At 41.4% G+C, this 18428-nt stretch overlaps 1 protein-coding gene across 1 annotated transcript in view; it reads right to left on the bottom strand.

Annotated features, from left to right (window-relative positions):
* Positions 1 to 2188: 2188 nt before the first annotated feature.
* The window catches only part of ANGPT1 (angiopoietin 1), a 1261453-nt gene continuing 1245213 nt past the window's right edge, over positions 2189 to 18428 (bottom strand). The window contains exon 9 of the mRNA XM_078686885.1: positions 2189 to 4485. Within this exon, the coding sequence (XP_078543011.1) occupies positions 4325 to 4485 (161 nt within the window). The 3' untranslated portion in view covers positions 2189 to 4324. The remainder of the gene's footprint in view (positions 4486 to 18428) is intronic.

The following is an 18428-nucleotide window of genomic DNA, read 5'->3' as shown; positions in this document are numbered from 1 at the left end:
AGTCTTACGCTACGCATTGGGTCACCTTTGCTAGTGGAGTTCTGTGCCCTGTTTGGTCTGTTGAGGGTTTGGATCCTGCTCGGGTCATGGATTTTTTGGGGGGGAGGTTTTGTTTTGGGCTTGGCCCTTTCTCCCCTCCATGTTAGGTGGGAGGCCATTCTGGATTTTCTTGGTCTTCCCTATCTTCTTCCTGTTCCTTGGCCGGCGGGGGACTCTCCATTGCTCCTTTTTGGATGTGATGCATGCTTTGTTGCCTTGCTATTCCCGCATGGCTTCTTTTGGTGTTGCCCTGCTGGGCCAACAGCCATCTCTTTCCACTCTTATGTCGGTGGATTCAGGAGACTGTCCTATTGGCGTATGTTGTCTGGTCTGTGGGTCCCTTTTGTGTCTGTGGAGCCCTTGGTAGTTTGTCTTTTCGAGTCTCTGACCTTTCCTCGCCTGCGTCCTGTCTTGTCTCATCATCCATGGGGCCTTCCATTGGTATTGTGGTCTTTGCGGGAAGTTACCTTTGGACCGCTTGGAGTCGGTGGCCTTGTGATTTTTGATGTTGACGTTGGTGTTTTTTGGTGGCTGTTGCCTCTGCCAGACGTGTTGGGGTGCTGCCTGCAAAATGTTCCATCTTTGAGGATTTTGGAGGATGGAGTGCTTTTGCGAGCTCTTCCTACTTTGGTGCCTCTGGTGGATTCTTTCATCAGTCGGCTGTGGTGGTCCTCCCTATCTTCTTCCTGTTCCTTCGCCGGCGGGGGACTCTCCATTGCTCCTTTTTGGATGTAATGCGTGGTTTGTTGCCTTGCTTTTCCCGCATGGCTTCTTTTGCTGTTGCCCTGCTAGGCCAACGGCCATCTCTTTCCTCTCTTATGTCGGTGGATTCAGGAGACTGTCCTATTGGCGTATGTTGTCTGGTCTGTGGGTCCCTCTCGTCCTCTTCTGTGGTGTTCGACTCGTTCTGTTGCTGTTTCTTGGGACGCCTTTCGGATGTTTCAGTGGGGGATTACGCAGGGCAGCCGCTTGGTCTTCCCCTCATTCCTTCATGTCTAGTTCCCGGCTTGAGGTTGGTGCTTTGGATGCCTTTGAATCTTCAATTCTGGCGAGGAAGATGGACGAGGAGGTAATGCCCCGGTTACTTACCGGTAATCTTCATTATTCCTAGTCCTAATCTTCCTCACCACAGTATAGTTTCCCTTCCTTCCCAGCCTTCTGTTGTGGCTTCATGTATACTGCTTTGGTTTACAGGTCGTGGTGTGGATCTTGTATCCTTTTATGTGATTGGTGGTTGCCACTGGGGGCCATATTGGATGGAGAGGGAGACTAGTATGATAACTTTTGCTTGGAGTTTTTGTGGGAGCAGAATGCTCATTAGTAATTACTGTGGCGAGGAAGACTGGGACTCAGAGTAATGAAGATTACTGGTAAGTAATCGGGGCATTATCCAATTCATGCCTCTCTGAGTCCATACTATTCTGTTCAAGTCGTGATCTACAGCCCTGTCCGTCTCCTTCCACGGTTTCATGTACTCCATTGTGTGCTGTCTAGTCCTGGTCTCAGCAGCAGCCTTGACATGTAGGTTTGCTTCATGTGTTTTATTTTACCTTGCCGTCGTTCTTCAATGTTGCTCTGTACTCTTCTTCTATGTTGCTGTTTTTGGGCCTGTGTCTTTGTTGGTGGTTAGATGGACTATTTTGGCCCATCTACAATGTTGCTGGTTTTATGATCCATTGTGATCCTTTTTAAATGTAATAATTTTAGAGAAACAATAAATCTTGTTTCGGTAATATAAGTACTTACTAATTCAATAAATATTTTAGAAAATGATATTGCAATGATAATGCTCTTTTTTGATACCTGGTCAGCTAATAATAGCCACTGATAATGCACACCTCTACAGTTCACTCTCAAAACACATAGTAAAATGCTGTGGTGCTGAATTCGTGTGCTGCTTACTCTCTATACATCTACCACTGGTAAAGCTAATAGGTATGGCTTTAAGTGCTAAATCACATAAATAGCATGAATCTGTATGCATTACCATCGTAAGCCCAGAAGTGTTGATTTTGCCATAGTTTTTTTTTTTATTTTGTAGCCCAATACCATACGTTGAGCTCTAACACTATGAAAAAAATAACGTTTTTCAAATAAACATACACATTTCTGAATGCATTAAATTTCGTGTGTAAAAATGTATATCATGAAATGTTTTTAATATGCCTAAAGTACTGAAAATCAAAATGTTACATATTTTCAACATTGGTCCCTTTCCACGTATATGCAAATACATCATTTTGCTATAGAGAAATATGCAGCTTGTGAATATTTTGAAAATGTTTTTATTATAAAGTACCAGGAACCATAACCCCATTCTCACACTGGGATAAATAAACAAACAGTAAATGCAAGCTTTTTAATTTTTTTAAAAGGAGTGATTTTTACTAGAATGTCTCAATATAAACACTGTAAGTACCCAGACTAGCAATCTGTCAGATCAGATTCAAAGAGAAAGGGAGTGGAGTAATTTTCCAAATGTAATTTAACAGAACCTGTGAAGCAGCGCTGACTAGGGAGTTGGAGAACAATTTATTAGAAACATATACTTACACATAATTCTTAATATAATGTTATTTATACACACGTACAAAGAGCCTTTTACTTCCCAACAAAATACCGAACGCTCACATTTACAACACATTGTATTCTCCTTATATAAGGGCATAACTGATGTAAAATAAATCACCATAATTCACACACTAACACATTTACAGCCTGTCATTGACAGTATGGCAGTACTTAGTTCAGAAAACAGTTTAGACATTTCCTAAGTGACACTAACATCCAACTATGTACGTGGAACAACGAGATTTCAGGCAAACATGTTATATGTGTTAATACGTAAAGTACCTACTTCATCACCGCATCAATGTTTACGCAGAAATAGCAGTTTGCAAATTATTTCTTTAACGTAATGATGGTGTAACAGTACATATTTTACTTAAATATCTGCACAGAACGCTGAAATTGATGTGTATTTACAGCATATCTCTTCTTGGTGGTGGGACACATCTGTCATTTTATTATCAGTTATTCGTTTCCAATGAGCAATTTACTTCAACAGTCAAAAACACAAAGTAGAGTAATTCCTACCTTTGCCCATACAAAACTGATGATCTCAATTGGCTCGTAAAGTTATTTGGAAATATTAGTTTGATATATAGCAAGCCTTCCCATTGGCGACTAGCCTGGTTCTTTACAAGTTGTCAGTAAAATGAAGTGAAGTTTTTTGCATCAATGTGAGCATTCCTTACGTCACACATGTTGATGCATCACCATACATATTGTTGTCAGGAAATTAGGAATTGAAGCATATCAGAAGACGGAATAACAGCTGATAGAATGCAAAAACGTTTAAAAGTGTTCAACAGACTCTCTTATTAAATGTGTAAACCAACAGGGGTACAGGTGAACTCAGAAAGAAATGGTGATGCCTTTTCTGTACAAGTTAAAATGCTAAAATGCTTGCAAAGATGCTCAGCAAAATAAATCATTATTCAATATTTCACATTAATTGTAGTTCTATATTTTTAAATTGACAAGGCGAAAAGAGTTGGCAGAAAAGCAGCAACAGTCATAAAACATAGTCCTAGCATGTATAAATGCTATCTGAGCGTTCTCTCAGTGGCTACATTTGGATATTCTGCATATACGGTTGGCATATACTGTTGGCATTGCCTTGAGGCAGATGAGATTGTTCATATATTGCTTTCATCATAGATCACCATATTCATCAACTTATCCACCAGGGCTTTCTTTAATATTTGTTCGAAGGTTTACTGAAACGTCTGTTATATTTGATCCTGCTTTCTGGAATCCTTCAATCACAGTTCTACCTGCTCCTAAAAGTACTAATTTCTGAAGGTAAAGTTGCATCTCCATTTTCTTGCATCGATCACTTAACATTACTCAAATTCAACCAGTTTGTAGTTTCAGTTAGTAGGAATGTGTTTTGTTCTTCAAAGTCTAAGCGCTTTCTTGCTTTAGATACATGTACAGCGTCAAGGCAATGCTAATAGGAGAGATCCTTTAATCAGATGAACAAGAGACCATGACTTCCGCAAGTGTCTTCCATTTCAGGATCAATCAGTCAAGTGGCCTTTATCCAAACTTTCCAAAGATCAACAGTGGGTCCCGTGTTCCATCAATAGTCACATAAGACCAATAACAGGCACCTTGCAAACACGGCAAACTCTTCTAGACAAGAAGTCCCAACTATTGTCTTCTTAAGGGTAGACAAAAAGTACCGCAAGTGTTAAGTTTCCACCTTTTCTGGAGGTTACTAAAAGTCTGAAGGTCGGATCATCATAGTAGTAGAACGTAACGAATAACTCGGTCCTTTGAAATAGTGCCACTTTATTCCATTCAACTTCCCGTGATTTTGTCCTGCATTGTAGTACACTCCGTTGAGGTTGGACGGCCCACAAGCATCAAACCACCATCCTAAGGAAATCAATAAAAATTTGCAAGTTAAGTATGGAAGTAATAACATTTATTATTTATTTGATGTGCCTTACTCAGCATATGCGACAGATATTTGTGATAACAAACATTAATAAGCAGACTTCAATTATTGTTGCTCGTGTCTTGTAGCACATAAGTGGCCTATGCATAATTGACGTTGCTTGCTGTGAGAATAATGAAAGAGAACAGAAAATATTTGTACTAATTACATAGATTCTTGCCCTGTCTTTATAAAAAGAATTAAGAGTTGCCTGAAAATATAAGAAGGCTGAGTTGCTGCTAGAAGAAGATTGTTAGAACTGGGGGTTTCTGGTTGGCAGAGGTGTGCACCCTGTCCAAGCAGGAACCTTCACTCTTGTCAGGGTAAACTAGATCTACACTAAAAGATAAGCTGTGCTCACCTTCTGGAAGCTTGCCACAGAGCAGGCAGGCTTATCTAAAGAGGTAATATATATAGTATTTGTGCGACACACACACAGAACCACAATGAAAACACCACAAAAATACTACACACAGGTTTAGTAAAATGTACAATAATGTTATGAGTAAAACAAAACCAAAACAATAAAAATCACATTAGCAGGACTAGAGTTATGAATTAATCAATAAGCAGTGCTTAGAAGCAAATATCGCTGAGGTTGCGCTGGACTGCGGTAAATCCAAAGTTCGGCTGACTGTGATGGCGGGCAGGCCAGCTAAAGGACTCAAGCAGGTACTGCTGAAAAAGTACCTTGGATGCAGGAAGTGTCAATATCGAAGACTCGATCAAGGAGTACTACACATGGTGACAGTGGTGTATACCCAAGTGGTATATTTTGTTTACTTATATGTCCCTTGTAACGTTGTATACCATATACCAAGGGCCTGTAATCTAAATGGCACTAGTGGGCATGTAGCACTGGCTGTGCCACCCACACAAGTAGCCTTTCAAACCTGTCTCGATCCTGCTATTGCAAGGAGTGTATGCAGTTTACTGCTACTTCGACTTGGCATTTAAAAACTCTTGCCAAGTCATAACCCCCCCTTTTATTACATGTAAATCACCCAAAAGATAGGCCCTAAGTAGCACTGTGGGTAGGGTGCTGTGTAACGGAAAGGTAGGACATGTTTTACATGTCATGGTAGTGACAAACAACTACATTTGTTTTTCACTACTGTGAGGCCTACTTCTCTCATAGGCTAGCATTGATAATTCCTTAAAACACTTTTAGTTGTAATTTCTGATTAGAAAGGTGTAGCTGCTTCATGTTTCATATTTTTGGAATGGTAATGATAAATCCTCTTTATTGGTAAAGTTGAATTTAACATTACTATTTTAGAAATGTCACTTTTAGAAAGTGAAAAATTGACTAGGGCCCAACAGTCCTAGACAGAGTGTGCACTACCTGTGACACTTATGAATGAGTGTGTCAACAATCTATTTATCAAACTTGATGCCGCTTTGCAAATTTTTCATAGTACTCAATCTAAACTAAACAAGAAAATATTTCTCAATGCTTCGGGAGTTCAACAAAGAACACCGACTCCAAACATCTTTCCTTCACCATGCTTCCTTTTATTCTGAAGCAAAATTCACGAATCGTATACAACTTCAATCTGTAACATGCGTCTTCTTTACAGTCATGAAGATAATCAATCCCAATGCATTTCAGGTGTGTTTAACACCCTTCGTTAAAGGTTATCTACAATAAAATGTACAAACTTAAGCAAGCAAAATGTTTGGGGGGAAGAGCACCCTAAGGATGACAGGTCTACAAACGATGATGAGTAACACTGTGAAAAGTTGACCTGGCATTTTGGAAGATACACTCAATCAGAGGGAGTTACTTGCTTCAATTAAGGCTTGGGAAAATCCAACTACCCATATACGTCACAGGACATGTTTGGGTTATGTTGATGATCTAATTGCCTCGGACTGACATGCAGGATTCCCTACCTTTTCTTTCATATTTTTTCTCAAGCTAGATATAAGCAACAGAGAAATTGCCAGGTTTAAGATACTGAAAAAACTACTATAATTTACCATTAAATTATTTTTTTTGTATCTTCTCCTCCCTTTATTTCCTGATTAATAGGTTTGCATACATGTTTTGACATGAGTGCTGGATTCCCTCAGTCAAGGTACATCCCAAGGAAATATGGAAGAGACTGTTTTTCTGAAATCTGAAACTATGAGGTCCTTATTGCATCATAAATGCTGAACTAAGTTAATTACAGCTTGGCGATGACAGGTTGACTTGGCAACGAACCTGATGATATTGCAATTATGTATTTCCATTTGTGGTAGGAAATTAACCTTAAAGTGTATATACATGAGGGGTAATTTCCACAAAGTGGTAAACAAAAGCAAGAGAATACATTCCATGCATTTTTCAATAACACATTTACATTGTGTCATTTTTATTGAAAATTATTGATTTTAATTTTGAAAACATTTCAAAGTGTCGTTTTAATTCTATTTATGTATTCGAGTGCTTGTGGATACACAATTTTTTGTTTTACCGTCTGGTGCGTACATCAGTATTCGAAAGATTATGAGGGCCATGGGGGGCCGATATTTAAAAAAAAATTAGGCCAGAAACCTTTGCAGTAGTGTACTCAACAACTTCCCAAAGTTTCCTGGTGATCGTATGAATGCTGTTTTAATTCTATTTATTTATTCGAGTGCTTGTGGATACACATTTTTTTGTTTTTCGGTCTTGTGCGTACATCAGTATTCGAAAGATTATGAGGGCCCTGGGGGCCGATATTTTAAAAAAATGTATGCCAAAAACCTTTGTGGGAGTGTACTCAACAACTTCCCAAAGTTTCATGGCGATCGGATGAATGGTGTTTTAATTCTATTTATTTATTCGAGTGCTTGTGGATACATGATTTGTTGTTTTTCCATCTGGTGCGTACATCAGTATTCGAAAGTTTATGAGGGCCCTGGGGGCGGTTATTAAAAAAAAATGTTGTGCCAGAAACCTTCGCGGGAGTGTACTCAACAACTTCCCAAAGTTTCATGGCGATTGGATGAATGGTGTAGTAATGCATAAAGGACAAACAGACAGACAGACAGACATACATTCGTTTTTATATATATAGATAAACAGTTCCAAAAAACTATTGGTGCTCCGGGTGACATTGCAGTGTAAGTGAAGGAAGTGAACTAATAAAAAATTGAAAACATAGTTGGCATACAACATATACTTTGTCATAACCATAACAATAACTTGACGTCTGGCATCACGTGAAAAATGGTTACGGCCAAGAAGAGACTTCATGGTTTTAACAATTGTTAATGTCCTACACAATGTCAGGAAATCCTGTATATGCATTTAATTGGATTCCGAACAATTCATGTCCTGATGGTAACAACAATCTATGTTGTATACCCACTGCATTGTCAACGCTTTGCTTGTTTACTTACACTTCACCATCACCAGGAGCACCTATCACATTTTGGAACTGTTTATACACTGGATATTTGTGGTATGTGAATTATATAATATGAAAACATATTTTTTCTGTCACATTAACTGTGTTGGAACAGCAGGGAACCCCAATATTTGGACCTGGTGTGAGTAATAATATTTCGGAGAACAATGGTTCCTTCAGGGCCAGTTAGGTCCCACAGCGAGAGCGATTAATTTTATAGTAGTGTCAATCAATAAGGCTATACCACAGGTTATTTCAGGTGCAGCTGATGCCGGTTAGAGCAAGGCAGTGGAAGTTATTTAACTGTACACAGGGACACAATTGGGGTGCTAAGGAGAGTTAATTATCCCAATTACTTACTTAATGCCGTGAAGACTACTTGAGTCAGTCTGAGTCGGTGGGACGGGCAGCCGCTCCATCATAATCCTTCCTTGGCGGAAGTATAGGTATGTTTATGCTTCCTTGTAGCCTTGGCGTGGGTTCACCCGGTAGAAAGGCACAGCTGAAGTTAATTACGACTGAGTGAAGGTGGGAGGTGGCAAGGGCTACCTAATCCCTTGCGGTGTGCAATTGGCCGCGGAATGTGTGGTAGCTGGTCCTGAGATTACGAATGGAGTTAATAAGGACCATAGTCATGTAAAGTAGGCGTGGGGAATAACGCTAGTGAAAGAACCTCCTGTACTGAGTGATGGAAGGAATTGCAGGACAGATGAAAAGTAAAGAAAATAGTAAAGAGATATTAATTAATGTAGGAGGAAGGGAGACACAGCAGCAGTAAAATTACCGCAGTGTACCACATGGTAAGGTGGATAGACAAGAGGAGGCATACATTTGAATGACTAGAATAATTGATGATGAATATTCATAAAACATGCTAGGAACAGTGACAATAAACTAAAGTAAAAAAAGAGTACATTACAGAGTAAGGAAGAAGGAAGCAAGGTGGTTTACAGAATTGCATTCCATTCTTCCATTGAGTTCAGACCCTTTTCAATTGTGTGGCAGTTGAATATCCATTTACATTCAAGTCTGTTCAGTGTTTGTTGGTGGTTGCCACCTCTGTGATGTGGGCGTAGGATGTCAATGACTTGCCACATGAGATTTGTTTCAGTGTCCTTTTTCCATAAAATGTTCCACGAGAGGTGCAGTGGTAATTTGCAGAGAATTCTACACTTGCACTGTGATATTCGTGTTTTCATCTTCTGGGTCAATTGTCCTATGTACAGTAATTGGCATGGGCATGGAATGAAGTAGATGACATTGCTAGTGTTTCAATTTGAGAAGAAATTGAGCAATTGTTTCGCAGTACCATATATGTAAACACCTTTGTTTTTCATGTGGAGTCACATGCCAGGCAGTTGTTACACTTGAAGTGTCCTTGAACCAGGGGACGGCCAAGATAGGACTGAATCGGGGTGTTGTTCTGTGTAGGTTTGTGGGCTCTTACCAGGTGGTCCTTAATATTGCGGCCTCTTTTGAAGGAGAAGAGTGGGGCACCTCCTATCAGATTCAAGGGTGCAAGGACAGACCAATGTTTTTTAATCATTTTGGTAAGTTTATTGCTAATGGGACTAAATATGGTTACGCATGTTATTTTAGACATGGGTTCACTCTGTTTGGTTGCAGCAGGAATTCACGGAGAGAGTACTGGCTCGCTCTGTAATGCCAGAAACCGGTCCTGGGAAGCTTGATTGCGGTCCAGGGAAGACATGGTTTGGCAGTTCAGGCTGGACTGTTCCCATGAGGCACAGGGTCAGACTGATTTGCATATGGCCATGTCTGAACTGGGGAGGCGGAGTGAGCTAAAGAACGGTGATGGATTAAACCCAGATCAGTTGACTGGGGGTGAGTGTTTCTATTGTCAACGCTCCGTCCATCATCCCCTTTGGTTTTTCTTTGTTCGCCCTAAGTTGGCAGGGTATGCTCAGACGTGAGTCCCTTGATCACTTTGCCACTGGATTCAAGCAAGCCCAGCTGAAGACGGCTGTAATGCCAGAAACCGGTCCTGGGAAGCTTGCTTCCGATCCAGGGAAGACATGGCTCGGCAGTTCGGGATGGACTGTTACAATGAGGCACAGGGTCAGAATGATTTGCATATGGCCATGTCTGAACTGGGGTGGCGGAGTGAGCTAAAGAACGGTGATGGATTAAACCCAGATCAGTTGACTGGGGGTGAGTGTTTGTATTGTCAACACTCCGTCCATCATCCCCTTTGGTTTTTCTAACATTTACAGTGACCAGTATAATCTTCGCAATCCCCAATTTGGAGAATCTCCTACTCAGATTGTAGATTGACAACCATTGTCTACTTATAACTATCTACATTTGGGCTATCCTTCAAACCAGGTCTAGCGAGTACAGGGCGTGGTTAATGCCTCTTGAATTATTCCTAGTGTCCCTCTTATTGTTTTCATACCGGCTGACATCACTGGCCGATTTGATGGTCCTATACTAGCTGAACCTATCTCATCTGTCACCACTCCCATAGAAGGCTCCAATTGGGTAGACAGGGTTATGCCCAGTTCCCACATGCCATCTATTACAAATCAGGCCAGAGATGCAGTGTACATACTTTCCTAAGACGTGGCAGGTCTCAAAGGCAAATCTGAAATTCCTGACTGGAATAATTTCATAGAATCATACGACATCTACCTGTTTCAGGAAACATAGGCGGACTAGTAATATGGAAAAGACTAGATCTGGACTGTAAAATTCAAAGATTACACATTGATACTCAGATATTTTAGCTATAAGAATAGTGGTTCAAAACCTGAGTTCCATTGATATTTTTAACATTCATACAAGAGGGATTAGGGAGGTTTGAGGCCTAAAACCATCATGATCGTACAGGAATACCGGGAGATGCAGCTAAACAATTCATATTCAATAATAACAGGGGACTTTAACACTACATATGAGCCTCTGCGTAATGACGATGTCAACTTGGTGAGGGAGGAGGGCGAGGCTTTGGACATGCCGCAGCTCAATTTACTCTACCAAATGAAGATGGGCAGAGGCAGCCTCACAGCTCATGATATTATCTCCAGAATTCCGATTAGGATCAGCTAATGGCAGAAGCAATTCTGATAGACTGTGGGGCAACACTTAGAATGGTTCCTTCCACTCTAGTTGCATAAACTACATCTTAATTGATCTTACTCTATGGCCAACTCTTATAGATATGAAGGTCAATAACAGGACTGAGAGCGACCACAAATCGTTGTGCCTTTCTATGAAATTCTGCTGCTTCACTTTGGAAAACAAATCTTACTCAGGGGTTTTTAGCAATGATATATTCCCCGCAAGTGACATGCAGCAAATTAAATGGTCCCAGGCAATGGAGTCTCCTGATATCTTCCTCACTATAAATGGGGATCTCCAAGCCTGTTTAGCGCACATGTCTGAAAGCTCCCCCTGTGTATTAGCTACAGAGAAAATTTGTGACATTCACCAAAAACTGTTTAAGAAAATTTCTACTCATTTTCCTATTCCAAACACTAGCTCCAGAGAGTATCCTCCTAAAGCCAGAATGTGATTTAATTGGGAGTATAGGTTATCGTGCTGGCAGCTGGGTAAGGCATGAACGACGTGCAACAGATCCACCTGGCCTCTAGGAAGTTCTATAAAGTGGCACATATTTGGGCCAAAAAGGAATAGAACAATGGCTGGCTTGTATAAGTAAGGACCCTATTAGATTCTGGGCCTTAGTTAAATGGGGAAGGGACAGCAGTGCACCAACCCCGTATAATAATATTGCTCCTTCTGCCTGATTGACCACTTTTCAAATTTTTTTTTTCAGAAATCCCTCTCTCCGTTTCAGTGTACAAAGAGCTAAGTGTTCCTTGTATATAGGACTCTTTTGGTTCCATCTAATCTTCCCCAATTCAATCTAGCCAATGTCACCTCTGCCCTGGCTGCAATTACCAGAGGTAGGTCTCCAGGACCAGATGACATCCCAGCAGATGTATTTCTGCAGAACTGAGCCTGCTGGTCCAGGTATATTCTCATCTTGGCAAATGCAATTTTATGCGGCGCGCCAATACCATACTCCTGGAAAAGAGCTGGGGTCATTCCTATACATAAAGGTGATAGATCCCTCCTATGCAATTACCGACCAATCACTTTGATTGACTGCATCCCAAAAATCTTTGTACGACTTGTTCTGGGTAAAATACAGAAGTGAATAATTTATAATGGCTGGCTTCCATAAACAAATGTCAACAGTGGACCAGGTTTTTCGTTTCATCTTTCAGTATCGGAGGATTGTAGAGATTGGCGCGGGCAGAATGTATTTTGTCTTCCTCAACCTCAAATAGGCCTTTGATCTCGTCCCCCTAGGAAAGTTTTGGCAGGTCCTCAGAGACATGGGTATGATTTTACTAATACATGAGGGAAATTATGCGCATGTTGGATGGGGCAGCCAAGGTGTACTAACCCATCGACTTCCCATTAAAAAAGCCAAGGCTGTGTTTTGGTCCCCACCCTGTTCTCCTTATTTCTTAATGACATAGTCCATTTTCTCTATGGGTTTTCAATTGATGGCCCCATCCTGGCTGGCATAACACACTAATATTAGTATTCACGGATGACACTCTGTTGATCTCGAAGCACACGTCATTGAGTGAGTGAGAGGAACACAGCATTACTGAGATGGTGAAGCATAATACTGTATGCTGTTGATTTACCTGCTCCTATGCTATTGATTCTAGTACAGCCAAGGTGTAAGCAGGCAGAACACAGGGCCAGACATATCCCCACCTGCACTTTACCAGGTCTTTACAGAGCGAAGCAATTGCTGGTTGGGAGCCACCCACCCCTTTGCAAATTGGATTGTTGTTGTTTTGGTGTCATTTGGTTAATTACATTTTTTTCTATTTATATCAATTGGTGTGGGCTTTATTTTTTTTATTTTTTACTGTTTTTGTACAAGATGCATTACATATTACAGATTATCTTCTTGCCATAGCTACCAGCCATTGTGCTCATTGAACTATTGAAATTTTGTGGTGAACCTAATTAGTTGGTGACTTTATTGCTTGCGGTGGGCTGCTATCTACGGCTATCAATAATTTAATTTCTTACATGAAGCGTGACAGTCTCTATATGGATACAAAATACCAAAATAGGCAAATGTAGCAAGCACAATGACATTCACCTCTACTTGGGTGTCTAGAAGAAGAGGTAAATATTGTATCTTACCTTAATATAAAAGGAAAAGGAAATATGAGATTAAGCAAAGTGCCCTAGAGAGTTAATTCAGCAAAGGAAACTGTATTGATCAGCATATTTCTAAATGCAGTGGAAAAGACATTTTGAAGAGGCAAGTAAGAGGAATCTTTATAAAAACAATTAAATATAGCTTGTTAAAATGCCATTTGTATCTGACTTTTGGGCTCTTTCTGATACATCTTGTAATGAGGGATATCACATCATCAATTTGAATCTTTAGTTGTATTATGTTACATATTAGCACATGTAAAGTCTACAAAATACAATTTATTTAGATTTGTAGGACATTGTTAGTGTGTCGATTTTTCCCACAGTCCTGTGGTCACCAGCACAGACTGTACTCTGCATGGTTTTGACATTAATATTGTGTCCTGGTTTTAGTTTTAGTTGGGTGGCATTGCTGTAATCATTGAGCTGTTGGTATGCATCTTTTTTGTTTAAGAAATAAGACTTTAGGGCTTTGCCAATTGGGGAATAATGTTCTAGGTCAATTGATATTTACATTGTTTATGATATTTCTTGACAGAAACGGATGTTGGTTTTTGTATTAGGTAACTATTTGACATAGCAGATCATGTTAGGTGTTTTGAATGTTAATTTGTAGCTTTCAGGGGAAAGAGCTGTTTTGAACACTTTGATAATCAACTATATGATATATTTAAACTGTAATGGGTATATGTCAGGAGCTCTGCCAAATTTGTTCTGTTGGAAGTTAGTATCTGTTGATTAAATGCATATTATGATGTCTGGTCCGACACGGACTCGGTCATGGGAATGACGACACCCAGTTTGCGGTCCTGATTGCCCCATTAGGTTGTGTCCGAACCCTGTTTGATCGCATTCCTATATTTTACTATGGGAGCATGCATTATGACCGTAAACCAGCCAGAATGCATGTTCCCATAGTGAAATGGGAGGTGTGGTTCATCCCTGCGACCCATGGCAGGCACATCAAGGTGTCCCCTTGGCCTCCAACTAGAGGCCGTGCACAAAAGTAGGCCCTGCTGGGGGCCCCCAAACACGCTTTCTGACATGGTTTCCATGTCGGACAGACTGGCATGGAAACCAAGTTGGAGACTGTGACCATAATCTCAAGGGCAGAAAGACCCGCACTTGAGATTACTTGCTGAGTTCCGATAGGTGGACGGGCTCTCCGAGCCAGTCGGAAAGGAAACCTGCCAGCCATTCTGGCTGGCTTCCGACAGGCTCAGAGAGCCCGTCCAACATAATGAGGCAGTCACAAAGGAAACCGAGTGGCCGATTACGATACGGCCCTAAAGGCTCCGACCACAGGTCAGAGCCTTTATGGGCGTATCGTAATCAGCCCCTTAGTGTTTATTCTTATTATGAGCCATGTGATTGTGAGCTGTATCACATATCAGATCAATGATTTTGTGAGCCACCTTGATGGCTAATTATTGTCAAATCTTGATTGGGCTACATGTGTATAACATGTTCTGGCTAGTGTGTCCCCTTTGAAGCTGAATCATCCTGCAAGAGTATTTCAAGCAATACAAAGCTTTACGTTGCTTTGTTGAGATGGCTATTATTACCTTATCAAGAGCGTTGAAAGAAAATAATAAAATATGGCAACAGCAGGCAGCATGACTTTCAGTCTTGCTGATATCATGCTCACCTAACTTCATCACTATTATAGTTTTTTAAAAATGTTTAGCCAACTAGGAGGAGCCATGCAGGGTCACTTACAATCACCTTCTTTGAGGTCGACATAGCACAACAATGATAAGTAAAGAGGTTTGACTTTAGCCACTAGGGGTAGGACATTTATTGCAGGAACATTTACTGGTAGTACGTCCAAGCAGTGGGAAAGATGGAATCTTCCAAGACCAGCAGAGGATTCCATTGCTTGAAGCCTTTATGCGGGCACCAGAAAGTATTGAGAATGATTTATTGTGTAGTAGAAGTACAAAACTGTGACCACAGGAGTCCATTGTGATAAAAGTGCATTTTAATTGCCAGTTTATTAAGTTATATGTAGCTCTGTGGTAGCAGCTTCTGTTCTGTTGAATGTAGTAGCAACACTGAAAATAGGAAAACACTGCATTATTTAGTGGAGTGGTGTGGCTCACTGGTTAGAGGCGGCAGAACCGGAGGCAGAGGTCGGCCCGGGACCAGGGTTCGATTCCCAACGCGAAAGGGTCTTGGGCCATGGTCAGCGGACTCGATAATTCTCGCCTCGGTGCCTACTCTAACCATGTGTCCCACTCAGCAACTCTGGTCAATAGCTTGCTTAATCTCTACTAACGGCCCTATGCTTGTCTTCACCTTGGAGATGCCCAGGAGGGATCATCACACAGGGAAAGCCAGGATGGGTTCCCCAGCGGTAAACAGCATCCGGCACGCCCCTTTCCCGGGGCAGCTGTGCGCTTTACAAGTATATGATGACATTTAACATTAGGGCAGTCCACTTATGAAACTAGGGTAAAGGTTGGACTTTGGAGGGGTAAAATTTACTATTCCCACTTCAGCCTGTGCAACAGTGGAAAATTTGAATTTTGAGGGGAAGCATTTACTATTTCTACCCAAGTGTGTGCAACAGTAGGGAAAGCGTTGGACTTTTGGAGAGGTCTGCAAATTGGCCTAGAGCGTCCACTAGGGATATTGACCACATGGATCAGCCTTTAGCTCCTTCCACCCTGAAATCCATTCTACTACCCAACGACCCCGCCAGCCACAGATGATCTAAGTCCCACCCTGCGACCATTGATCCACATAACTCTCTCAACTCTAGCTCTACTTTGTTCAAATCTAACATCTACCCTGAGACAAATACTTTCCATCCTTTCTAACCCGAACATTGAAACTCCTCACAATCTTAGATGCAGCAATACTGACAACCTCACCCATGTTAAAGTCATCCAAACTCCTTTCCCCAAATCCACCTCAACTTAAATGTGTACTACTTAGTTGCAGATCAGCCAGTAAACAATCCTCCGATATCTTCGAACTCATCCAACACAATGATTTAGATATTATCATCCTCACTGAAACTTGGCTAACTCCGGCGTCCACCTCCTAGTACCTCCCAGTCATGACATAATTAGGCTAGACAGAGTTCTGAAGTTGGGTGGTGGCCAAGCCTGTATTCAAAGGAACTCACTCTTGATTTCTCACTTAGATTCTGCGACGCCCTCCTCCTGTGAATACCTCTGTCTCAGCATATCAAGTATGACCCGACCGGTTTGCAAACTTCACACCTTTTTATCACCGCCATAAAACAATCTCCCTTTCATTGAGCAGCTAATGGAAATCATCCCTAGTAATGTCGACTCAGCGGTGTCCCAAACCTTCCTTGGTAATTTTAACCTTCATTGGTCGAACCCCAACGACCCCGCTGTGTCTTCTATTCAATCTTTCTTAAATGATCAAGAACTGATTCAGCACTGTGACCAAACAACTCATATTAAAGGAGAAACCTTAGACCTCATCATCTCAAAAGGGCAGACTATCATCATTGATTTCATTACCCCGTGTGACTGGTCCGACCACCACAGTATCCTCTTTTATATTAACAGGGAAGTGTTGGTGAGGAAGGCACAAACTTTGAAATCAAAGATATGGAAAAGGGACCTAAGAGCAATAAACTCTGATGAGCTAGCTATCCACTGTGATTCTTCCCTCTCCTCCCAAGTTGACATGGTTGAGGTGCAATCACTCATCGACCCATCCACTCGACCATTTCCAACATCATGGATAATATTGCTCCACTCCAACAAAAAAATGCTTCTTCAAAAATATCCAAACCATGGTATAACAAAAACTTAAACACAGAACGCCGCAACCTGAGGGCAGTCTAACGTTCCTGGTGAGCCAATCCCTCCACGAACCAACTAAAACTCCTTAGAGGTGACAGGAGCCTCTACAACAAACAAATCAAGAGTGCTAAGGCAGCTTACTTCAGACACCAACTTGATCAAGCAGGAAACCATCCTAAAAAACTCACAATCAGGTGCTGGTCCTAACCACTCTGATCCCAGCAGTAACCCTCCCTCTTGTGATGAACTTACCGCTTTCTTCACTGAGAAATCACAACTCATCTCCATTGACCTTGCTTTTAAGAAGACTCTACTACCTTCTTCCAGTGTTACCTCACCCATTGACTCCTCTGAAAAGCGTAAATTGTCCTCCACGAACTCCAAGAACAATGCATCTTGGGGCACCTTTACCCCATTTAGTGAAAATTACATCTTCAAGTTTCTTCAGAATATCAACCCTTCCAACCACTTCAGCGACCCATTGCCCACTTCCATCTTCAAAGAAATCAAGAATGCACTTATCCCCACCTGGACAAGAATTGTTATCGCTTCTCTTTCACAAGGCACAATCCCAGACTGCCTAAAAGCAGCACCGATAACACCTATACTAAAAAAAAACTAAAGCTGACAAATCTGATCTCAATAACTTTTGCCCCATTTCCAACATCCCCACCTTAACAAAACTCCTAGAAAAATGTGTGCAATCCCAACTTTGTGCTCACATAGAGAATTACCAACTCCTGGACCAGTATCAATCCGACTTTAGGAAGGGGCACAGCACTGAATCGGCTCTCACTCATGTTATGGTGACATTTTAAAAATGCTTGACCAAAACGAATCCTTCCTTCTGATCCTCCTTGACCATTCGAAATGGTTGATCATGACAATCTCCTATCCATCCAGCATAACAAAATGTGTTTTTCTGATCAGGTGTTACAATGGCTTTCATCCTTACTACATCACAGAACACAAAGAATCAAGGCAAATCACTCTCTCTCCCAGCCCTCTCCTGTTCTCATGGGGGTCCCCAAGGGTCCGCTCTATCACCTACCCTCTTCAACCTTTTCTTGGAGCCTCTTGCAAACTCTCTATATTCCATGGACATTCTCTCCCACATGTATGCGGACGACACGCAACTATACCTGAAAATCTCATCCCCGGAATACATCATCTCACTCTATACTACCCTAATGTTTACTCAAAACTGGTTAACGGAGAACCCTCACCTGCTCAACACTTCCAAAACGGAATTCCTGCTCATATGCCCTCCGAACCACATCCCCAAGCTAGACCTCTGGCTGAGTCACCTCGCTGCTTTCAACTGCACTCCTCTCATCGTAGACTCAGCCAAGTCTCTCGTAATCACCATGGACAAGCACCTGAAGATGAAAAATCATATCAGCAATGTATGCAAAGGAGCAAACCGCCTGATGAGTGTGAGAAGTGGGCCTGGCATATGCTGTCCACTAGTTATAGTGGGCATCTGCACCAGTCCAA

This window comes from Lissotriton helveticus, chromosome 4_1 (genome assembly GCF_964261635.1).
Source record: "Lissotriton helveticus chromosome 4_1, aLisHel1.1, whole genome shotgun sequence".
NCBI lineage: Eukaryota > Metazoa > Chordata > Amphibia > Caudata > Salamandridae > Lissotriton > Lissotriton helveticus.
Note: the sequence above shows the minus strand (reverse complement) of the source record. Positions and strands in the feature narration are given on the sequence as shown.